The following is a 26,645-nucleotide window of genomic DNA, read 5'->3' on the forward strand; positions in this document are numbered from 1 at the left end:
ATTTAACACATGGACAAAACAATACAGCTTCACACCACTTAATAAACCTTTGAGCTCTGGGACTTCCAATGCTCACACTGGCTGAATTTTATGGTCTAGTAGCTCCAGAACAGTCAAGTATATGAGCCACAAAAACAGTATGAAAATTATTTGAAACAACCTCTCTTTGTGCCCTTGCAGAACTAGGAAATGAATGAGGTAAGCTCCATGATCAAGGGCTAATTAAAAGATTTGTCTGCCCACTTGATTCTGCACGCTTAACTGCTGCAATAAATCTCTCCAAAGGAATCAAGTTAAGTGTGTGGCTGTTGATCTACCCCTATATCTAATTTTTTTCAAAACATCTGCCAGAGTAAGGCAGGTTTTAACAATCTATTTAAGGTAGGGCTGTATTATTACCTTTCTTGGGAAAAAGAATTCATTCAAATATTTGAATACCTATTCCACTAAGCCTGAAATAGTATGGCACATACAAAAAAGAAGAAAATCAGGCTTCCCTGGTGGCGCATTGGTTGAGAGTCCGCCTGCCGAAGCTGGGGGACACAGGTTTGTGCCCCAGTCCAGGAAGATCCCATATGCCGCAGAGCGGCTGGGCCCGTGAGCCACAGCCGCTGAGCCTGCGCGTCTGGAGCCTGTGCTCCACAACAGGAGAGGCCACAACAGTGAGAGGCCCACATACTACAAAAAAAAAAAAAAAGAAGAAAATCAAAAGTACTGCCTTCCGATACCATCCAATTAGGGAGCTATGATCAAATAATGATGACAGAGGCTATATATGTTTAGAGAACTTTCCCGGAAGTCAGGAGATATGGGTTACAAGCAAGTCACCTAAGCCCTGTGTCTTGGTGTCCTCACCTGTAACAGTAGACGCCAGGATGACTATACCTACCTCCAAGGCTGTCATGAAGATCAAGTCAAACAGCAGGGACAAGTATTATTTGTCCCTTGGAAAGTAATACTTTCCAAACTACAATGCACTACAAAAACAAGGGGAATAATGATGTTCTGCAAATGACACTGAGTGGTCTTTTTGTTTTTCACTCTGATTCAAAGATTTTAATATGTAGCCATCTTGACCACTGAGGCCTTGTGATCTCACCCTATTTACTCTGAGTTATCATCATGACTTCTCTAACCCAGTGTCAAGAATATAGAAGTCAGAATATCAAAGTTTTAAGAATTATGAAATTTGTCTAAATGGAATATATGGTTAAAAATCGATGGCTAAAACCCAGCAAGCATTATAAAACAAAGCCAACTTTTAAAAGATCCAAATTATATACACAAAATTCTCAAAAACTACATAAGTTTATGTCTTAATACATTATGTACAAAGTTTGAATTACACTATGACCCAGTTTTCAAAGGTATTTTTAGTCAACTAATCAAATAATTTAAAATATACACAATGTGAGTTAGGTACCATAGAAAAATCATAATGAATTACACGATCTCTCTTTCTTAGCCCAATTCTTCTCCCTTAAATTTGTAGTAGAGATTCACTGTCAGTGAGGGTTACATTTTTCCAGCATACAGATTCATAAACCCATAGGGTTTTAGAGCTCTCTGTCTTGCTTTCACATATGTTGTCCCCTCTCATGTTTGCATATCTCAGCATTTTACCCATTTTCTTAGATTGCCTGCAATCTAAGAAAAAAGATTGCGTGCAATCTTGTCATGCAAGCCCACTACTTTGATAAGGTTCTAGCTGACTACCTAGGGTTAGTCCTTGACCCCTACATCAGGATCCATTCCTGGAGCCTGCCCTCCATGGCTGCCTCCACTTGTCCTATTCCCCTCCTCTCTGAGTAACTCAAGCCCTACCTATAAAGTTTTCTTTCCTATTTGCCAAAATATCAAATACCACCTTCTATACTGTATCCTTCAAAATCTTAAAATTATTGTTTATACTCTCCCACTATTTATGTATTTATTTGCCTTGTGTCCCCTATTTAAAATTATTAGAGACATGAATTTAATATATTAACATATTAGTAGCTTTCATAGTCAAATTTAATATTACCATGTTACTTTCATATCCAAAAGTCTAACAGTAGCTAAAAACAGCAATTAGGGGGAAGACTTTCCAAACTATGAAAAGCCCTATTTTTTACTAAGTATTTCAAAAGTTTTTGGTTCCCCAGCTTTACTGAGATATAACTGACATATAACATTGTATATGTTTAAGGTACACAAACGTGTTGATTGATATATGTTGCAAAATGGTTCCAACCATAGCATTAGCTACCACCTCCATCCCATCACCTAGTTACCATTTCTTTTTTGCATGAGTACGTGATACAGTATCAGTTAACAGGTCTGTCAAATCTTAACACGTTGTTGAAGACTTTACTAACTGCTGTACATTGCTTGAATAACCAGCTCAGAAATTATTCTGAAGGATAATCTCAGACCATTGATGTTGATTATGTGTGTTTTCATATAATGTAGAGATAGAATAAATAAAAATAAAAATGGTGTTGGCTAATTCTGCTTTTAACATTAAATTAAAATATTAAAAGTACACTCCCTCAAGAAAAGAAATTACATTCTTCTATGTTTTCACTTGCCACTGCTTATCTAAAACTTAGATCCAAAGAAATGTAGCTAAGAAGAGATTAGCAGCAAACTTCAAAGTCAATAACAGAGGCTTTAGCAGGAACATAATTAGATCGTGATTTCCTTGACACAACGAACTCAAAACACACTCTAGAAAAGATGCAGGGCTTCAACATGAAAGGATATAAATGCTTTTGATGTATCATTTCAAGAAACACAAAGCAAGTTGCAACAACCCACATATACTTCTCACAAATGACTCCACATAATAAGCTAGAAAAACAGCACCTTGCAAACTTTTTTAAAAACTGGAAAACAGTAAATATAATTTAACACTTTGGAAATAGGTCTATAACACGTAACAAAGAGTATATGTTCTAAATATATAAAGACAGCTACATATTAAAAAGAAAAGAAAAACACCTTAATTCTTAAAAATGAACAAATATATAAATAGAAAATTCACCAAAGAAGAAATACAAACTGCCAATAAACATTTGAAAACATGTCCAAATTCACTAGTAACCAAAAAATGCAAACTAAAGCAATGATACCATTTTAAACTAACAGACTGGCAACAAATTTTTTTAATGATAACACTATAGGCATAGATCTAGCACTCCAGAACACTGTTAGTGCATGTATAAATTAAACATCATCTTTGGAGGGTAATTTGGCAACAAAGAGCCAAACTCTTTCTGCATATACTCTGACTCAGCAATTCCACTTAGGACTTTATCCTAAGAAAATAATTCAACAAATGCATAGACAAGGATGCTCACTCTGTCATGGTTTACAACAACAAAAATACTGACCATAACTAGACATAAAAAATTACAGGACTGGCTCAATAGACACACTCATATACTCATCATAGTTAGCATACTATTTAAAATGATGAGGTGGGTATATACTTTATTAACATAGGAATGTGCCCATAATGAATGTTAAAGGAAAGAGCAGACTATGAAATATCTGTAGAATATGGTCTCAGTTTTGTAAAAAGACAAAGAAAACCAGAAGGAAAGGAAGGAGACAAGAGGGGAGGGGATGTGTGTGGTGGTAGAGAGAAGCATGTGAATAGGAAAAATGTCCAGAAGGATAATGGCCACAGGTTAACTATGGCTGTATTATAGGTCACCTTTCCAAGAAGTGACATTATGGGTGATTTTTCCTTTCTTCTTTATATTCTTCTGGGTTGCCTGAATTCTCAAAAAAGTCATTTTTGCTAACCAGGTTTACATAATTACTTTATAATAAAAAATCTTTCAACAAAGTCTCCTTCTTTATCTTTAGAAGCAGTCATCTCTCACAGACATAGAGAACAGCCTTATGGCTTGCCAAGGGGGGAAGGGGCTGGGGGAAGGGTGGATTGGGAGTTTGGGATTAGCAGATGTAAACTGTTATATATAGAATGAATAAACAACAAGGTCCTACTGTAGAGCACAAGGAACTATATTCAATATCTTGTGATAAATCATAATGGAAAAGAATATTTTAAAATATATATATGTATATAACTGAATCACTCTGCTGTACAGCAGGAACTAACAACATGGTAAATCAACTATACATCAATTAAAAAAATAAAAATAAAATAGAAGCAGTCATCTATTATTTCTAGTTGGGCACAAGAGAATCCTTTGTCTTCACAAAGTGTGTCTCTAGTCATACCAAAACAAAACAAACTAAAAAACTTCATGCATGTCTGCAGAAACCTTTTTAAATGTTCTCTAGTACTACCAGCAGGAGGCACTTTGGTGGAGATGGGACGTGCTGAGACATCAGACTCTTTGCTGCTGGTAAACAGAGTATCTGATGCTGGTTGACCAAAAAGAAAGTAAAGAGTTAAATACCCTTCGGAATATTTGATTCATTAAATGAACTGAGATAAATAACAATTACATTAGCAAATATTATGCCCAAATAAAAATGGTTGAGATATTCTAACTTCAGGAGTCAAATACAAACTGAGTTGATATGAATCTCAATGACTAAAACAATGAAGTAACAAAGCCTTTTCTGTGTTCCTCAAATTTGTCTTCTCTCATCCCTCCCAATTTAGGGAAGGAAAAGGCTGTAACAGCAGAATGGTAAAACAAGTTAAATAAATTCCCAACATTTTAGCTAGACATTGTGAATAATCCCCAAAAGACACAAATAGTTTCTTACTTCTTAATATACTCAAGAGGTGAAATTGAGAGTATTTTTTCTGTTTCCAAGATTACACATGTGGTTTCAATAAATCTTTTAACTTTCATTTCTTGGTCATCTTTTTTTTTTTTAGATCATATCTAACAACCCAGGTCAGGCTCACTTTAAAAAGTGACTCTTTAAGAAGATGGCTGGACATTTTCCATAGGACTTTTTCCTCACCATTGTTAGATTCTCCTAGAAGTTAACTTATGCATATTTCTTCTACAACCCTAGATAATTAGAATTTTGGTGAAAATTTTTACTTTTTTTTTTTTTTTAGAATAAACCAATGTATCTGTATAGCATATAAATCACTTTGTTCTTCTCTAAAACTGCCCTGTCCAATACAGTAGTCACTAGCCACATGTGGATACTGAGCAGCAGACCAAGATATGATACATATATATATATTAGTTCATTAATAATTTTATACTGATTACACATTAAAACAATAATAGGCAATGTGTTGGGTTAAATAAAACTTCACCTGTTTGTTTTTACCTTTTTAAAGTGACTATTACAAGACTTGGAAGTTATGGATATATATGTTGGTTGTACTGTATTTCTTTGGATGGTGCTGATCTAGAATGTTAGTCCATCGTGCCAGGATTCTTATTACCATTTCTATTTACTCTGCAAATACTCTCTGGGCCATCACCAGTGGTATTTTGCAGGAGGCTTGCTCCTTCCTTTACATCCTGCGAAATGCCTGTCGCTAATCACTCGCTTACCCGCAAAGTGACTTCGGTGTCTACTGGAAGTTCCTGCACTACTTTGAGCACTCTGTGCTCCTTGTGGTCAGAGGTCTTCCCCTTGATGTTTGCCCTCTGTGCCATCTGTATTCACTTTAGCAACAGGGAGAGGTTAGAACCTGCTTCCACTGGGGGAAGTGTAACTTTCAGTTTGGGGATGAAACTCACATCCCACAAGGCAGACACACTGAAGTGCCACAGAAATTCCCCTGCAAGACTCATTAATTCCCTTAATCCCACTGATGCACTAGCATGAAATGTTAAACATTTTATATCTGACTGGAAGTAGGCTACCGTATCAATGAGTATTACTTTCATTAAAAAAAAAAAAAAAAAAAAAAACCACAAGACCTGCCTGACATAGCCAAGGTTGGTTGGTTTTTCTAACTTAAGAGATAGGTCAGGGCTTCCCTGGTGGCACAGTGGTTAAGAATCCACCTGCCAGTGCAGGGAACACGGGATCGAGCCCTGGTCCAGGAAGATCCCACGTGCTGTGGAGCAACTAAGCCTGTGCACCACAACTACTGCGCCTGTGCTCTAGAGCCCGTGAGTCACAATTACGGAAGCCCGCATGCCACAACTATTGAAGCCCGCACTCCTAGAGCCCATACTCTGTAACAAGAGAAGCCACTGCAATGAGAAGCCCGTGCACCACAACGAAGAGTAGGCCCCACTCGCCACAAGTAGAGAAAGCCCGCGCACAGCAACAAAGACCCAACGCAGCCAAAAATAAATTTATTTTAAAACAATAATGTATCAATATTGTCTTATCAATTGTAAGAAACACACCACACTAATGGAAGACATTAATAATAGGGGAAAATTCGGGGCCCCAATAGTGGTGAAAAGATACATGGGAACTCTGTGCTTTTTGCTCACTTTTTTTCTGTAAACCTAAAACTGCTCAAAAAATAATCTATTATGTTTTAAAGTCTATATACCACATGATTCCAAGTACATGACATTCTGGAAAAGGCAAAACCACAGAAAAAAGATCAGTGGTTGCGAGGAGTTCAGAGGAATAGGAGGAGGAATGAATCAGAAGAACACAGTATTTTTAGGGAGTGAAATTATTCTGCATGATATTGTAATGGCAGAAATACAACTTTATGTGTTTATTAAAATCTATAGACTGGAGACTTCCCTGGCGGTCCAGTGGTTAAGACTTTGCCTTCCAGTGCAGGGGGTGAAGGTTCAATCCCTGGTCAGGGAGATAAGATCCCACATGCCTCAGGAACAAAAAACTAAAACATAAAACAAAAGCGATATTGTAACAAATTCAATAAAGACTTTAAAAATGGTCCACATCAAAAAAATCTTTTTAAAAAATCCAGGGACTTTCCTAGCGGCACAGTGGTTAAGAATCTGCCTCCCAATGCAGGGGACACGGGTTCAATCTCTGGTCCGGTTAGATCCCACATGCCACAGAGCAACAAAGCCCATGCGCCACAACTACTGAGCCTGTGCTCTAGAGCCCGCAAGCCACAATTACTGAGCCCGTGTGCCACAACGACTGAAGCCTGCGCACCTAGAGCCTGTGCTCCGCAACAAGAGAAGCCAATGCGATGAAAAGCCTGCGCACCACAACAAAGAGTAGCCCCAGCTCTCCGCAACTAGAGAAAGCCCATGCACAGCAACAAAGACCCAATGCAGCCAAAAATAAATAAGTTTATAAAAAAAAAATCTATAGACTATACAACACAAAGCACAAACCCTAATGTAAAATATCAACATTAATAAAGCATCAATATTTGTTCATCAGTTGTAGTAAATGTACCACACGAAAGTCAGATGATAGTAAAAGGGAAAACTGCAAGTGGGTATATGAGTACACTTTCTACACAATTTTCTGTAAACCTAAAACTGTCCTGAAAAATAAAGTCTATTTTTAAATGTTTTAATGAATCAGGGAGTTCATTTCTTTATTAAATCTCGTGTGTGTTCCAATTAAAACTGTTCAATGTAAAAAGTTCGAGTATAAAGAGCTAACACTGTAAAAGCTAAAGCTAAGAGAGGCAGTAAGATAGGCAGATAAGCAATTGGAAAAAATCCATTTTACTGGGGAAAAGAAAGTAACAGTGGTGTATTCTTACAAATGTAGGTTGTGTGTGATTATAATATACCTTTTTCCTTCTTCTGCCCTGGAGTTCAGAGACTGATGTGCTATTCTAGGAAAGCTACATAACTTTTCTCTTGCTGATTTGAAAATACTGGTGTTCTCACTAGAGGGATGATGCAAAGATTTAGAAAAGTTACAGAAAGATGTGGGGAAAATAAGTGTAAGTTCCAGGATCCTGTGCAGAGATCAAGGAAGGTCTAATTCCAAGAATTTCCACTTTCATTATATTTTCATTTCTATGAGTTCTAATTGGTTCCATTTCAAATCTCAAAAGCCCCTTTGATTTCTTTAAATATATTAGGCAGACTTATTTTACACTCTGAAATATACTGTTCCAAACCGCGGTCTATGTGGAACTGATTCTGCAGTGTGTTTTCTCTATTAATTCTTGCTTATGGTGGCTTATTTTCTTATGGTTGTTTTGAGGGGGAAAGGGGATCTTTACTGTGAATTCATGGTCCTTAAACTTTATTTGTGGCAATTCTATAAGGATTTAAATTGTGTTCTTCTAGAAGAGACTTCCCTTTCCTTCTATCAGGAGTCAGGAGTACTCTAAGTTCTCTAAGACCACATTCAACTAAACATTCAACCTGGGGATTCTCAGGCTCTGCAAGGAGTATGAATTCAAACCCAAAACCTACCTTCATGCAGACTTGTAGTTAGAAATTCTCATGGGAGACTTTTTTTCCCATTTCACCCACAACCAAAGCAGAGATAGATACATAGATAGATAGACATACACATACTAACATAAATGCATACATAGGAACATACATACACACACATACATACATACATATATACATTCATACATATATACATACATACATGAGAGCACAAGGTTTCTACCACTCCCTCTCCAGAGCAGGTTTCCTCATCCACTGATGTTTTAATCATATGGTTGCCAACTCCTCAGCCTCAGGCTCTATCGCCTGAGCCCCCTACACACAGCCTGTTAAAAACCCAGGCTTGGGGCCATTGGAGATCATTAGATACCTCAGGGACAAAAGCTGGCTCCAGTGGCTACTTACCCCTCCTGAATCATACTGCCTTTTCATCTCTGTCCTCCAAGAGATTCCCTTATGTTTCTGCCAGCTCAGTCATGCTTTAAAAATTACTTTTCAAAAAACACATTTTATCCATCATATTTAGGTTTTCCTTACTAAGAGAAGTTTCTCTAAACTCTAGTTGGCCCTATAGCTAGTAGAACCCACCTACTTAGAGACCTGGCACGAGGGTTGGCTGCAAGGCCACTGTTTTCTCTTATTTCTAAGTATGAAACTTTATATAATTCATAATTCCAGGTAGCATTTTTCATTTTGTTTCAGCTTTTTCAACTCCCTTCCACGGCCATATTCCACATGGCCCAACTGGTCCCACTCTGGCCCCAGTTCCACACAATGAATGTTGTCTGGTCCCCAACCTGACATGAGTCACTCTGGCCTCACCAGCAGAGGTGAGGAATGGACCCGCACCCAGTGCTCCTCCAAGAGTGGCCTGCTGGCAATGCCAGGCCTCAAACTGATTGTTACTGGTCTGCTATGAGATAAAGAGCCATGCCAGAATTTAAATCAGCCACATCATTAAGCAAGCTTTTCTTGATGAAGTAAAGAGTGTATGGATTTACGTTTTGGTCACATTTCCTTATGCCACCGATAACAAACAGTTCTCTGACCATCTACGCTGATATCACTGTTTTAGATAATCCCTGCTTTGGCCAGAGGGAGCCTGAGACGGTAACCAGAAGTAGATCTAGGGTCTGAAGGTCTAGTTAAAAAAAACTGGCTGTAGCTGGTTGAAGAGGTAATAAAAGAATTAAAGACTACATATGAATATTAATAACTAACATTTCCATTGGGAAAGAATCATTCAAGAAGAATTTAATATACTAAAAGAATGATGCTAGCAACAACCTTAGGTGTTGAAAAAGAAATTAAACAGTATTCCTACCCCATGTTAACATCCAAATAATAGGCTTAATTTCAACCTCTAAAATTGTCATAATTTTTATTTATGCATTCTAATTTTATGTTGATAAATGCTATAATGGTTAAATGTGTTTTATGTATATCCATTATAATTTTTTATAATACTTCTTTTACTTTATATAATTATATTATATTTTTCATTGTGCTATTATTTGCTTATTTCTTGAAGCATGTCCATGCACTTGTTCCAGGTAATCACATCCATGGCACATGGCCTCAACCAATGAACTCTGAAAATCAATTCAAAGAGCAAAATTTGAGTTATGCTAAAATCTAACTAGCTTTATTATATATTTCTAGAGCCTCTGCTCAACAATAAAGCTTTTAGGAAAAACAAGTAGTGTTATGAAACAAAATTGCCATCAAAATTTTCATTTTGAAGATGACTTTCAAGATATGGCACATTATCATTCAGAAACAGCCCAATACCACACCCAATAACAATATCAGGTCTGCATTATCATAATACATGTGAAGAATCATAATCCAGAAGAAAATATCCTTAATACTCATAAAAACATTTTTATTGTGTAAGCAGAATACAAGGTATATTTATATCTCCTTTTGTTCCAAATTGGATTTAAAACTGAAATCTACTAACATATTTTATAAATGGATTAAAAATGATAGTGGAAACAAAATAAGTCAATGAAAAAACATCTAATTATCCTTAACATCTTATTCCCAAAGCACTATAGCTGTGTTTTCAATTTATCCTACACTATATTCAAATGTCACATGTAACCAATAACTTTTAAAAGGTTACTGGCTCATTTATTCATTCCACAATAACTCCTGAACACCAGCCATATATCTGTAACTGCTACATGCTGTTTCTCAACCATTAAATGATACTATTCAGTTGCAAGAAGTTTTGTCAAACTTCTGCATCAAATTATACATATATATACATACATGTGAAATTTTAATGTTCTACTTACTTGTTTCAAAATGTGTTTCTTTGCCTATGACTAAGAGAACAAATTTCGTAAGGTCTGTTTACCTATCAATGTGTAAATCTCACTCTCAAAATTTCACAACCAAATATTTTTCATTATTGCACACACCTGCCATCACCTACAGAAGAAAAACAGAGGTCTTTGTATACTCTATAAAAAAATACTAATTTTAGGTGTCGATGTTATTTTATCGAGCTTCCTAAAAGCTGTTACAAATGAAAAAATAAGATTAAATAACTCCTACAGTTCTGAACAATGGCACCAAAGAAAGAGTACAATTACTTTTCCAACTCAGGCCTTAGTTAATGTATGAAAACTAAAGGATACTAGTTAGTCTTCCAGTTTAACCACAAACATGTCAGGTTTGTTTGGAGTTCTGTTGAATTTGGAAAAGATGTGTAACAGTTAGTAACAGCTTAACAGTTTTAGAATAAAGCCCACATTTGTGAGTAGCCCCAAATCTTAGCTGAAAATTGTCTGAACTAAATAGGTATGACCTAATGAAACATCCACAGGTTGAAGTGTCAAAAGAATCGGGGATTGGCCCAAGTCTATCAATAACTAATTGTGAGTCCTTGAAACATCATTTAGCTGTTCAAGACTTTGGTTTCTGATCCATGGAACTGGCTCAAGTGACCTCTAAGGCCCCTTCAGCTCTCACATTCTATAATTCCAATTCTATGGCATGTTTAGCAATTGAAGGTAGACCCTCCATCCATTCACTGAGCAGAAGAAACCCTCCAGTCTTCTGATTGGGGTCCATGTATTCTTATACTAGGTTAAATGGCAAGAGCATGTCAAAATAAGAATCAGAACACAAGGATTTATCATCCTTTGTGAACCACATTCTTATCCACAATGCTCAGCAACAGGCTTCGAGTGCTAAACATTTTGATGCAATCATGACAATGCAGTTCACCAAACAAGGCCAAGCTCAGTAGTTTCCAGGAAACCGAAAAGGGGAAGAATGTAGAAAAAAATAGTAGAGACTTCAAATGATGAAAAAAATGAATTAAGTTCAAACAGAGAATCAAAAAGAGAGAAGAGAATCAATAAAGACCTAAAAAGTACGGTCAGTGCATTCAGAATGAATGGAACCATGGAAAGCTTTTCCCACCAATACTGACAAAACATCTTTGAAAATATTTTATCATTAAAGGAGTCAATGAGATAGATCATATTGACGATTCTTCCTTGGAAAATGCAAAAACTAAAATTGAATTCTTTTGATTTGTGAAAGCTAGAATTATTATGCAACTTCATTAATGGCATTTTTACCTAATCCTAGAAGTTGAAGATGTTCTTTTTTTTTTTAAATCCCCTTAGTTTTATTATCGCAATGGAATACTCAATACCTCAGAAAAATTAGACCAAACATGAATTATTATTTCTTTACATTACCCAAAAAGTTCATCATTACACTAGAGGATTAAAATGTGTATAAATAAAACAAGGAAATAATAGAATTGCCTCAATTATGACTCCCCTTTCTTTAGGAATAAAGGAATTTTAATAGAAAGTAGAAAAATAAAGCTAAGCTATTAATACATATTCTACTTCCCTTCAGGTTGTTGTCAGTATATATACATAAATACATTACATAGTTATAGTTGATACTTAGAATCTATCTAGAATTTTTATTTTTATGTTTTGTATCACTCATTCCCAATTAAAAGTCCTTTCTTGACAAAATTCATATACTTGTCATTTTTATTATCCCATCATAGTATTAAATGGGTTAAGATGCTATAAATGCTTTGACATTCTATTTGAGAGCATTTAAGTTGTTTCTTGTTTGGTTTGGTTTGGTTTGGTTTTGCTTGGGTGTTATTTCTTTGGAAATATTCCTAAAATATTCTTTGGAATTAAGCAAATCAAAAACATAAAAAGTGTAAGAGCTGTTGCTATAACAATTGACCAGTTGCTTTCCAGAGGGAAAGATAACCAATTTAAAGAGCTACCAATAATGTTCACATATCACTGTCCGCACCTCTCCTACTAACATATAATTATATCACATTTTTCATTGTTTTTGCTGGTCTGGTAAATGTACATAGTGCCTAAACGTTGCTTGAATATGAATTTTAATGACTGGTCTGGTGAGGCTGAACATATTCCTTGTGACCCACTCTATTTTTCTAAATGCATAAACACCACTTACTGAGAGACAATAAGTAGCAACCTTTTGTATGCATCAACGCATTCCATATTTTTAAACATTAATTCTGTTTACAAATGCAATACATGTATATTACTGAAAGTTAGAAGATAAAGAAAAGTATGAGAAATAATATAAATATCACCCATAATCCCAACACACTTTTCCCTTTAAATAGAGTATGTTATAAAAAGTGAATTTCCTTTTTCACCTCTCCATCCATCCTATCCCCACTAAAAGTAAGCACTATTAAGCATCTGGTACATATATTCCAGGATTTTTCTATGACTTTTTTTGTTCATAAAAATGGTATAATACTGATCATTGTCTTATGCAAAAGGCATTTTTTCCTTAATATGATATCACAGACATCTTTCCAAGTTACACAGATCTACCTCATTCTTTTGATGGCAGTATGGGATTCTATTATGGTATATATGTTATGAAACCAGGTCAAAGAAGGGCAAAGGGGTCCCAGCTGCTATCTGGAGTATACATATCACATTTGTTCTTTTTTAAATTTTAGTTATGGTCTCATACATACCACAAATTCCCTTGCCTCTTTGATCTTCCACTGCAATCACCCAACCTCTTCTCATCCCTGCCTCAACTCACAACCCATTTTCTCCGTTTTTGGTGGACTGCTGAGGGCCATCAGAGAAGACTCCAAGCCTTACTGGCTGGCACCATTTTATAGCAGGAGTTTCCAGCCTCAGCTGGGCAGTCTTCACTGTTTACCACTGTTTCTTTCTCACCTTCACAAGGTCTATTCCCATCCTTTCCTACTCTGCTTCAAGGCCCTATCCCCACTCTACCTCTCATTCTGATCATATGGCTTGACCTCTAATTTACAGAGTAAATAGAGTACATTCAGGCATGACCTGTCTCACCTTCTCTTCATCTCTGAACCTGCCCTTCTAGGCCATCCTTCTTTTCTTTCATCCTGAGTCAGGAAAAGGGCATCTTGATTCTTCTCCAAGGCTTATCCCTCTGTCTTCAATTTCATCCTCTATACTATACCCTTCCCCTTCCTTATAGAAACAAGCTTATGTAAATGCTATATTAATAATGTTAATAACAACAATAATAACAATTTAAGTGCAATTTACATAGCACTTAAAATGTGTCAGACCCTGTTCAAAACACTTTATGTATGTTACCTAATTTAATCTTCATATCAGCCTATGAGGTAGGTATTAATTACAACTCTCCCCATTTTTCAGATCTAGGAACTGAAGCACAGAGAGGTCAGGAGACCTGCCCAAGGTCACACAGATAGTAAGTACAGAGGTGAGATTCAAACCCAAGCAGTTTGGCTCTTAACCACTATGTCCCATGTATAGAAGCTTACATAACGGAACTATAACCCAGGGAGGTAATACTAAGCAGAGGGGGGTTAGAAGACTGAGTGGGCAGAGAAGCTTATAGAGCACCAAAGCAAGGGAAAGTGACTCTCAGAGCTAGATGGGATTAGAGGTACCAGAGGGTACTGTATGGCAAATGATGGAGAGGGTATTTGTGGGGTTTGTTGCCTACTCTATGAATATGGCTACTTCCATTTTCTCCTAATTCTATTATCTCAAATTATCTCCACACAAGTAGTTAGCCTGACAGATCATGGTCAAAACCAATACTCCTAATCCCATGGGAACCAACTAGATGAGATGTGAATGGCTCAGCACAAATCCTCCCCCAACATGTGAAAAACAGCTCAAAGCACAGCACCTTCACATGCTCAGCACACACAAGCTGCCTACTTGTGCTGGAGAAACTGACCTACCATCCAGCCACTTTATTTTTTTTATTGGAGTATAGCTGGTTTATAATGTTGTGTTAGTTTCAGGTGTACAACAAAATGATTCATATATAAATATATATATATACACATATATATTCTTTTTCAGATTCTTTTCCATTATAGCTTATTACAAGACACTGAATATAGTTCCCTGTGCTATACAGTAGGTCCTTGTTGTTTATCTATTTTATATATAGTAGTGTGTATACTTAATCTCAAACTCCTAATTTATACCACCTTCCCCCCTCCCTTTCCCCATAGTTTGTTTTTTCTGTGAGTCTAGTTCTGTTTTGTAAATAAGTTCCTTCATATCATTTTTTAGATTCCACATGTAAGTAATATCATATGATATTTGTCTTTCTCTGTCTGACTTACTTCAGACTAATACTTCTTAATTACTAATATTACAAATTAATATTAACTAATATTACTTCTGACTAATACTTACTTATTTAGGATGATAATCTCTAGGTCCATCCATATTGCTCCAAATGGCATTATTTCATTCTTTTTCACAGCTGAGTAATATTCCATTGTATATATGTACTGCATCTTCTTTACCTATTCATCTGTTGATGGACATTTAAGCTGCTTCCATGTCTTGGCTATTGTAAATAGTGCACTATGAACATTGGGGTGCGTATATCTTTTCAAATTAGAGTTTTCATCTTTTCCAGACATGTGCCCAAGAATGGGACTTAATACTTAAACCCTCCCTACAGCTACCTAGCAAGTGTCACTCCAGCCTAATTTGAAGTCCTTGCCCCTGAAAGATCACTCTCACTAAGATCAATCTAACTTTCTTCCTTAGTATTTAGCAGAAATCTGTTGCTTTGTGGCTTCCCAATCACCATGGTTTTTTCCTTATACTATAAAGAATAAAAATAATACTTCAAATGTTAGTCCTTCAAATCTCTTCGGGAAGTTTTCATGAGTGATTTTTCTACCAAACCATCCATCCCCTCCTTCCCCACAACACACACACACACACACACACACACACACACACACACACACACACACACACACACTCAAACATACACACATGCATGTCTTTTCTTCACCAGGCTGAATAAACACACTCAGCCTCCTCAACAACCCTTCACGTGAGCTGGTTTTCATATCTTCTTTATCCTTGTCCCTCTACTATCCAAGTATGATCAGCTTTGCTCACCTCTTCCTTCATGTGTAGCACAGCAGCTACATTATAGTGCTGACTCATTCTGAGTGAATCCAAAAGATTTGTTTCACATATGCTGCTTCTAGTAGCCATTACTCATTTCTGCCTCTACTTATGCAGCTGGTGCCCAGGCCCCTGCATGCCCACTGAATTTCATAGTATATTTTGAGCCTCACCTGCATTTCATTGTGCCTACTTCCCCTAGCTCCTAAAAGCAGGATCCACTGATACCAGTACCACCACCACCTCCAGATTAAATCAAATCCCACTTCCTCCACCAATCTTGACCAATGCAAAGGTGCATCCACAGCCTCAGGCTAACATCGGAAACATAGGATTAAGTCACTTTTCCAGCCTTTACTCACAAATCAATCCTGGGACCCAGGTGGCTCCAGGAGCACCCCACAGGTCTCCTGCATTGCCCCTTAGCTCACTCTTTCCTCCTTCTATCCCTAAGAGTAGTTGTATTTACATTTGATCCTTTAATCACCAATTCAATGGCCACATATTACTTTTTTCACCCAAATCATTGATCTGGAAACAATGTTCCATTGCAATAGGGAGAATAAGACAAAATTAGCCATTTCTAGAAGCTATATCATTCAGAAAACATAGTCTTTGGTCTGTAGGCAACAGGCTAACTTTTCTATATATATAAAAGACAATGTCATATTCTCCTGAAACGTGTTACTAAATTTCCAAAAGTAACTTTCAACAGAAGATTTAAACCAATTAATATTAAATATATAGGAAGCACACAAAATGAGCCTTAGATACTATAAGTAACACCAATTCTCACCAAAAATAAGTACGCCAAGAATCACAAGCAAAAGGACAGAGGTCATCTAGCCTCACGCCCTTGATTTTAAAGTTATAAAACTAAGTGTCTAAGAGACTGAGTGACTTATTCAAGGTAACAGAGCAGGCTACTGACACCACTGAAACAAAGACTGGGGTCTCCAGATTTCCCATCCACAAAGTACCTAGAATTCTATGAGGTACAAAGGGCTTTACAGAGTTTGAAGCAGACACAGGATCATCCCTCAAAAGTACACACATAGTACACAGTTTATTCCATAGGCCATTATGAAACAATAAGCAATTAAAACATAAAGACAATACAGATCATTACTCATGGGCCTGTATCTACCAGATACCAGTTTCTGAAAGTGTTGACACACAAAAATGTGGAATTATCATTTATACAAGGGATTGCAAACATTTGCCAATGAATATTACTGGTTATAACAAATTTACCACACTTTAACGAAAAGACAATATTAATCAGAAAAGAAAAGCCAGTAAGTACCAGAAAGGCAGTATAGCATGGCTGTTAAAAGCTAATCATTTAACCCCTATCTCTTCCTCTCACTAGCTCTACAATCCTGAGGAAGTTACTCAACCTCTCCGTGTCTCCATCTCCTCATCCATAAAATGAGGATAGTAGTGTTTATCTCACAGAGTGGTTATAAAGATTAGGTAAGTCAATGAATTGTAAACTATTTGCAACAGTGCCTGGCACATAGTTGATACACAATAATTGTTCTTCTCTACTTTTTTGGTTTTTTGCTCTTCTGTATTTATATTATTCTTTTCCACTTAGACAACAACCAACTCTTGATATTTATCATATCTCTTTAAGTCTAGCTAACCATCATATGACACTGGAATAAAATGTAAGAGTTTCTAAAGGACCCAGCTTTTGAGTCAAAAATTAAATAATTTATAGAGACATGGTAGAAAGGAATGGATACATGTCCAAGGCATAGGACAAATGATCAGAAATCAGGAGAACTGAGTTATGGAGAATGATAGGCTTTGCCTACCTGGGATTGGTAGGTCTGGAATGAGAAGTGCCAACAGTTTTCAAAACCAGTCAAACCACAAACATTGTATTTACCACATCGAGTTTTCAATGCTTCACCAACCACCCCACAACTACTAGCCAAGGGCAAAGAACCCCTATGCACTTCCTAACCGTTCCTACTTCTTTTACTTCTTCCCCATACCATCACACTCAAGGAGAAAAAAAAAAAAAAAAAAACCCTGAGAAAATAAGAATAGCGGTCTCCCTGAAATATAATTCCATTAAATTTCCCATGAAAAGTAAGCAAAAATGAATGATAAAGAGAAGCACAATGCATTTATTCCCTCTAGATCTGTTGCCTGACTCTTGTTAGGTAGACCTAGATACCCTTTAGGTCCAAGTCAGTGCTGTTGTCCATGGCTGGCAAACGGGAAGAGCAATTCAGCTGGATGTGTCCATGAGGGGTGAAGAACCTCAGTCAGGAATGATGGAACACTTGTAGAGAGCTCTGAGGAGACCAGAAATTAATCAAAAGTACTTACGTGAGGCTAACTCTCATGGGGCAGCATACAAAATGGAATAATAAGAGGAGTGATCAGGTTATAAGCAGCTGGACAGGAGGTGACAATGCTGAGAGAAGGGTGGTGATACAAGTAGGGGCAAGAAAGAAAAGATTTTCAAAGAGTCATAAGGAACAGTGGTCAGATATGGCCACAAATCAGAAGTACTGGTTAAAACTTCATGAGGCCTGAAGATCACGGAAGAGAACAGGATTTAGTAGGAGACAGAAAGTAGGGACTGCAATTATGATAAGACCAGCCCAAGGAGAGAGGATGTAGGCAGAATCACAAGGTCAGCCTCATCATGTTTAATTTTAGGTAAATGCCAAAATTAAATATGTAGCCAAAATTTAGAAACATTCTCTGGGTAGCTGGAAAATCATAATATTATAGAGCATTTCTAATAGGTTCAGAATATCATCAGCTCACAATTTAGTTGATTTGAGAGTTTTCGCTCATCAGCAATAATACGTCTTTAAATGGCAAGCAATTAAAACATGAAATAGGCTCAAGATGGATTTAGAATGTATTAATATTGAGTAATAATATATTATGAACCAAAAATGGGAGTATTTAAGCTTTAAGACCAACATATAAAGATGATTTTATAGAGAATAAGTACCAAATTTTTCCACACAAAGAACATATGTCTTTCAGACACAGAATATTAGGCATATGGATGATTATTCTGACTTCAGATCACCTTTCACAGGTTTATTATATCATATAAATTAATTACAATACTACTTTAAGTTCTATGAGTTCTACTTTTAGCCTTTATTCAAATCCTTACTGACAAATACCCATGTTAGCTTTCTTGCCTGATGTAACACATAAAAACAGTCATAAATCAGTCAGAGAACACTGGAACATTTTTAACACAATCACTGGTTACTTTAAATAAAAAAAGATTTACCACATTTTCCTTCATCTTTCTTAGCTTTTCATCTATCTCTCTCAACCGATTCTGCCGATCCCGTTGCTCTTTGGTATTCCGAAGTACCTTTTCTCGTGGAGTTATTTCTGTATTTCTATCATCACCATTAAGGTCAGGTTCCTAATTAAAAAAAAAAAAATTTCATGCACAGGCTGAAACTATGCCATCACACATTGTTCCAGAGCAACTGAGCCCTGAATGCTGGCTTTGCTTCTCAAACAATACTTCTTCCCTTCAATATTTACAATTCTCTAAACTCTTCCTACTTGAGGGAGAAAAGGTCCAACTATACTAAACAAGTAAGGAAATAAACTCAATCACCTGGAAAGCAGGAAGTTAGAGTGAAAAGAGCAGTGGCTGGGAAGCAGGGACCTCGGCTCTGATCCCTGCTCTGTACTTATCAGCTTGGAATCTTGGGCAAATCAGTTTTTCTGGACTTCAAGTTCATCATACATAAATTTTAAAAAGAAAATGCCCATCTATGTTATGAGAGGCAGCTATGTAACAGTGAAAAGAGAATTGAGCTTGGTAAAGTCTGGAGTTTTGAACCCTGGCTCTACCTGGTTCCTGACTGAGATGGCCTTAGGGGAATCAATGAACCTCTCTGAACTTCAGTTTCATCAGCAAAATGATAATAATAATATCTAGCCCAAAAGTCATCACAGTACATTGCAGGCATGCAGCAAACCTTAGTACCTAACAAATATGAGGGACTTTCCTGGTGGCACAGTGGTCAAGAATCCGCCTGTCAATGCATGGGACACGGGTTCAAGCCCTGGTCCGGGAAGATCCCACATGCCGCAGAGCAGCTAAGCCCGTGTGCCACAACTACTGAGCCTGTGCTCTAGAGGCTGCACTGAGCCCACGTGCCACAACTACTGAAGCCCGCACACCTAGAGCTCGTGCTCCCCGACAAGAGAAGCCACCGCAATGAGAAGCCCACACACCACAATGAAGAGTAGTCCCCACTCGCTGCAACTAGAGAAAGCCTGCGCGCAGCAATGGAGACCCAATGCAGCCAAATTAATTAATTAATTAAAAAAATATATATATATGAGCTGAATATGTCGTTTGAAAAGAATAAGCACTATATAAGGAAAGCATTTCATTATTATCAGCAATATTTGAATTGACAGAACCATATCCTCCCAAAGTTAGTATTATTTCTAGGTGATTTAAATGGGTATTTCTCGACAGTAAGCTGGCCCTGTATCTATAACTAAACCTCCTACATTTCCTCCACAGACTTCCCACTCTGTGTTACTATGAGGTAACTAGTATAAATGACATTTTTAAAGTTGCTTAAGCAGAATCCTCCCACATTCTCATTCCTTACATAGAGTTGATCAAGAATAGTCACCGTTTCACTTCTAATACCTCTTTAATCAAGGCTCTTCTCTCTTTCTCACTGCTTCATCATGCACTTCAACTAGTAGTTTTCAAACTCCAGTGGGCTTCGGTCTCACATACAGAGTCTGTGAAAATATTCAAAGGCCCAGCCTCCACCCTGGTGACCCTGACTCAATAGGTAAGGACTGAGGACTGACCTGAAGCACAATTGCTTGAAAATTTGAGAACTATCAACTTAAAGTGCAAAGTTCTCACCCCTTCCTGGCCTTTCAGGCTCATCTCCCATTACTTGGGTCTCTGACCCAAAGCCTCGGCAATATTCACCACTGCTAGTTCTCCACCCTCTATGCCTCCTCCTTCTAACTCCTCATAGAGACTCCTACTCTTTTTGAGCTCAGCACAAACACATTTTCACTATAAAATATTCCCTGACATACCCAGGAAGGGTAATTATTCTGCAGTCATGCCGCATGTTCCCTCACTGCACTTACCACACTGTCACGGCCCAGACATGGACCCGGACTGGTCCCACCTTGTATCCCAACACAAACTACAATCTTGAAGCTGGATAAGCACTGGCCCATAGACTGTAATTTTGGTTCTCAGTGATCACACCAATGAAATATTTTATAAAATTCTACTGAGGAGGGGCTTCCCTGGTGGCGCAGTGGTTGAGAGTCCGCCTGCCGATGCAGGGGACACGGGTTCATTCGTGCCCCGGTCCGGGAAGATCCCACATGCCGCGGAGCGGCTGGGCCCGTGAGCCATGGCCGCTGAGCCTGCGTGTCCGGAGCCTGTGCTCCGCAACGGGAGAGGCCACAGCAGTGAGAGGCCCGCATACCGGAAAAAAAAAAAAAAATGTTCTAAAGAACCTAAGGGCAGGACAGGAATAAAGATGCAGACATAGAGAATGGACTTGAGGACACGGGGAGTGGGAAAGGTAAGCTGGGATGAAGTGAGGGAGTGGCATGGCCATATATACACTACCAAATGTAAATTAGATAGCTAGTGGGAAGCAGTCGCATAGCACAGGGAGATCAGCTCAGTGCTTTGTGACCACCTAGAGGGTGGGATAGGGAGGGTGAGAGGGAGGGGATATGGGGATATATGTATACATATAGCTGATTCACTTTGTTATGCAGCAGAAACTAACACAACATTGTAAAGCAATTATACTCCAATAAAGAAGTTAAAAAAAGCAAAACAAACACCAGCCAAAGCCTTCATGTTCCTGGGTGTCAATATTTCCTATTCATTTCATTTTCTTAGTCTTAATAAAAAGAAATTAAAATGAAAAACAAAAGTTAAATGCTTGTCTATCCTATGACTCAGAAGTTCCACTCCTGTGATTCTATCCAAGAGAAATGAAAATGTACGACTCAAACTTTGTATATGAATGATCAGAACAGCTTCATGCACAGAGTCAAATGCCCACAGAGACAAGAATGATAAACTGTCATGAACATCTGATGCAAGCTGGGACAATTACTCTTTCTCCCTGACCTCTGTCTTGTGGTTAGGTTTAGTCAATGAGAGGGGAGGAGTGTTAGGAGATTGGAGCACAGGAAGAAGAGTTTGGGGTATCTTCCCCTTCCCCACACTGCTTTGGCATTATGGTTTGGGCAGAAATGTATCCCTTAGGTGCCCATTAAGGGGATTTTTCTTAGATTCAACTGAATATTCATGTTCAAAAGCAAACAGAGGCCACACTTGGAGCCAGTCTACTCAGAAGGATGTAAGACAGGAAACACAGCAGAGCAGTGTCAGGTATTCCTCTTCAATGGGAGTTTTTGCTGTAGTCCATGTCATAACTGTATAGGTACAAGGGGCAAGGAAGCTACCCTGGAAGATTCTTCTACCACAGCTCTAGCTCTCCCTAAGCTCCAATACACTTTTTCTTCTCCCTACCCACTGTTGCTAGTCCTAAGTGTCCCAACATCTCTTACTGGCTCTTTTAAATATGTAACTAGTTCCTTCATCTCATTATCTTCAAAATCCAAGTTGGGTGTTTTTTCTGTTCCTTGCCCAGAACTCTAACTGGTATACTGTGTATGTATGTGTGTATGTGCATGCACCTGCAGAGAAATAGACTGGAAGGAAATTTAACCTGATGGTAAAAACCTTGATGATTTTATCTTATTTTTCTTAGATGTTTTTGTGTTTCCTGAATTTCTACAGTAAACATGTAATGATTTCATAAGCATAAAAAGTCATTTCTTATTTTTAAGAAAACAAAAAATTATTCTACCAAGGCTATTTTCATTCTGCTTTGACAATGTGACTCTCTGTACCCAAAAGATACTGGCCTGAAGGTGAGATTTTAGTCCCAGTTCTACTGACATAAGCAGCTGGGTACTTTTGAGCAAGTCACTTTTTCTTTCTGGGTCTCAATTTCTTCTAAGAAAGTTTCTTTCAACTCTGAAAGCTTATGAGTCTGCAATTCTCCACAATTAAATCTAAGGATATATAACGTCTTTCCTCAGCCTCAGTCTCTGATAGCATAACCATATAGTACAAATATTTGAAGGACAGCATATGATGAAAACAGAGGCCAAGATGGAGCAAGAAAAGGCAATCCCTGGTTCTGGCCAAGATTGCTCGTTGGTACATTCAAGAAGCTCCGTGGTGCCAGGAGATGTTCTATTGTCACATCAAAGTGCCAATCAGTACCATCTGTTTTCCTGATCGGCAGAAGAAGCTTGCTTTCCTCTGGTAGAAAGTTTTGAGCAGATTCTCTGACCATCCATATTGTTTATATATTTCTGAGTCATACAGAAATGCTTTTATTCAGTTAAAGTAAAATTCAGTTCAGTAAAAGCCTCCATGATATGCACAGAATATCTAAGGAGCAACAAGAAGAGAACAGACCCTGAGGTCAAAAGGTATTTGTTGATTTGACTAATTGATTGCCAAGGGATTCAAAGTTCATCCTTAAAAAAATATCTCTGGTGTTGACTGAGACAACAGGTGTCTTTGAAGCTAAGTAAACTCACTTCTAAAAGACAAATACAGAGGAAACTACTCATGCCTCCATAAGTTATCTGATATGAAAATAAGGCATGAGTTAAGGGCCAGAAAAACACAAACCTGCCTAAATAAAGCCAGCGTACCCTGTGTTTTCAAGCTAATGGTATACTTTTCCATAGGCTACTGCTATTTCCTGGCATCAGATGGATCATTTGCCTGACAGTACTAAAAGTAAAGAAAAAAATCTTTCAGCCAGATTGTTTTTATCATTTTGAAATACTTCCATGAAATGAAAGAAACCTTGACTACACAGGAGGCTTAACAGAAAAACCAAGAAATATAAACAAAAACTTCAAAGTAATCTGTAAAACACAGGTGGCAAGAAGAATTCCCCAGATTTAGTTGGGAACGTTTGCCAGGTTAGCATCAGAGGCAAGGACATCTGAAGTAACTTGCTGTCTATTCCTCATTTCAGAAATCCATGCTCTTGTGGCATACTTCTATAGTTTTTTGAAATGAACAGATGGTCAATAAGATTTCTGTGCTTGTGACTAGCATACATAAAAGATTCCTCAGTTCCTGCCCTTGATCAGCATAGTAAGTAATCCGAGGTCAAGTGAACAGCATGGCCGTTATTGGAACTCTACAAATCCCTGAACTCAATAGTAAAACACCTTTCAAGATTACATGTCAAACCATGTTTTATATTTCCTCAAGTTTAGCTAACATTGAAACAAGAGACCAAAACACAGTTAATTGTTGGTCGGTATCCTCTTGGCAAGAAAAGAGATAAATACACCTACAATTTTCCTCAAATGTTCGTTAATTTTTGTTGGTCTTACCAAATCGTATACAACTGAATCAATATTTTAAGAACAAGAAAATACATCAAGTGAGAAGGACTTTTATAGTCAATTAAACTAGGTGACTTAACAAAGAAATGACAATAAGAGCCATTTCTGAAGACTCTCTCCCAACCAGGAAAACAACATCTAATGATGAACTGGAATTCTAGATTTAGTAAGACTGATTGCATGAGAGATGAATAAATTACACTTCTTTATAGGAGCCAAACTGAATAGAATTTATTATTGAATCCAGTTGCTAAGGATTTACGAAACTGAGTGCTTACATAACTCCTATATCTTGGATATTTCTGGCAAAAGCTGAAATCTAACACAGCTGCAAATAAGAAATACGGTAACTAAATTATAGAACATCACTCAGTTTTATGGTGGGATTTACAATACGTGGAAAGAACTACCTGATTTGTTGGAGGGTTAGGGGATGGATACAGAAAGGTATGCACAGTTAAACCACAGATCCTAAGAAAAAAATTGCTTCAATTAGTTCTCTTTCGCTAAGATGAGATGAAAATAAAAAGCAGATGTAAAACTGCAACCACATGACATTACTCACGTTACAGCAATAGCAGTAACATGCCATTCTTTCTTCTGAATGTAACCACATGCTTTGTTTTACACTAAAGAAATCAGATATACAAAAGCCAAATGCTGCTTTTAAAACATCACTATGAAGTTAAGAGTGAGGGCACCTCATGAGAACATTGTAATCAGCAAGCTCATAAGGAAAAGATTTCTTATCTGCCGCTTTCACAACAACCAATACTTCCTTAATCTGAGTCACCTCTCTGGAGTCCTTCAAATTATTCTGACTCAAGTACGTTTATCATCCCAGGCTTACGTGCCTACTAGTTTATCATCTTAGAGTTGCCATAGTCAGGTAAGTCAGAAAGCCTGCATGTTTCGACTTGTTTGGGAAACTATTTTCTTGACCAAAATTTTAAAACTTCCAAATGAATTTTTTAAATATCACTCCTTCATTATATAACCTTTCCTTTCTCTGTGCTCCCCCAGCATATGTTTTCTGTACTTCTCATAAAATCGGTTCCCATACTGTGGTACTTCCGGTTTCCTTGTATGGTCGGTCACGGCACAACCTGGTCTATGTTTACATCCGATCCTCCAATATCCTATGAGTTGCCTTCAGGTCAGAGTGAAGCCACATATTAATCTGGATACTCAACATCAACCACCATACCATCTCTTGTGAAATAAGCAGGAATTCAAAGACATTTTGATGACCTGTGCAGGGGCTGCACAAGTTACATAAATGCATGAAGCAGGCCCATGTATTGTAGGCAATACAATATGGCATGAAGGATGGCATAGCAAGCTGGAGAATTTGTGCTCCACAGAAAGCAGCAGTTGCTACTTAGCTCAATCCTATAGTTTGCCAAGCAAGGCTTCAAGCCTAATTTGCCAGATGTTCTAATTTTTCAAAAGACACTAGAAATTTGGATTTTTGTATAAGTTCACCCAATTTTTAAATGTTTGCTAAAAAAAAAAATTGTAAACCCTAAGTAGTCTAAAGGAACCCTACCTGTGAACCCAATTTGCCCTGCAGACCACCAGTTTTCAACCTCATGCTGTGCGATGGCAGCCTTCTCAGGGCCTTTGGCCCCCTCTGCCTCACTCACTGGTTTCTCTTCCTCCTCCTATCCCTCACTTGTAGAAATGAACTTTCTTAATATTCCTTCTGGATGTGCTTTCTCTCTCTCCTCTGAACCAGCACAGCACTTTGCTCATAGCCTTTTACTGTTCTTACCTATAACGTCTTATACCACAGTTACCTATGTGCATTCTGTGTCTCTCATAAACAAATAAGTTCCTTAAGTCACTTATTATAATAACATCTTGGGTTGAGCTTTGAGTCAAATACCATGCTAAGTACTTTACACATATTAACTCATCTACACTAAAAGAACACTAAAGAATATTATCATTACTGTTTTACAGATGCGGCAACTGGGGTTGAGAGTGCTTCTAATTAATGTCCAAGTCCTCAGAGCCAATAAGTGGAAGGGTCAGAACCCAAAGTGAGGCTGTCTGACGCCACAGTTCTATATGTGCCTGACTCGTCGTTATTTATTTGTTAAACATCTTTATTGGAGTATAATTGCTTTACAATGGTGTGTTAATTTCTGCTTTATTACAAAGTGAATCAGCTATACATATACATATATCCCCATATCTCCTCCCTCTTGCGTCTCCCTCCCACCTTCCCTATCCCACCCCTCTAGGTGATCACAAAGCACTGAGCTGATCTCCCTGTGCTATGCGGCTGCTTCCCACTAACTACCTATTTTACATTTGGTAGTGTATATATGGCCATGTCACTCTCTCACTTCGTCCCAGCTTACCCTTCCCACTCCCCGTGTCCTCAAGTCCATTCTCTACATCTATGTCTTTATTCCTGTCCTGCATGTAGGTTCTTCAGAACCTTTTTTTTTTT

The 26,645-nt window shown here is 37.7% G+C and overlaps 1 protein-coding gene across 7 annotated transcripts in view; it reads right to left on the reverse strand.

Moving 5' to 3' along the window:
* The window catches only part of LOC131752238 (G-protein coupled receptor 176), a 319,400-nt gene that overhangs the window by 112,219 nt on the left and 180,536 nt on the right, over positions 1–26,645 (reverse strand). For all 7 annotated transcript variants that reach the window (XM_067028947.1, XM_059056415.2, XM_067028944.1 and 4 more), the window contains one exon: positions 18,993–19,133. In XM_067028947.1, the coding sequence (XP_066885048.1) occupies positions 18,993–19,133 (141 nt within the window). The remainder of the gene's footprint in view (positions 1–18,992; positions 19,134–26,645) is intronic.

This window comes from Kogia breviceps, chromosome 3, assembly GCF_026419965.1.
Source record: "Kogia breviceps isolate mKogBre1 chromosome 3, mKogBre1 haplotype 1, whole genome shotgun sequence".
Lineage (NCBI taxonomy): Eukaryota > Metazoa > Chordata > Mammalia > Artiodactyla > Physeteridae > Kogia > Kogia breviceps.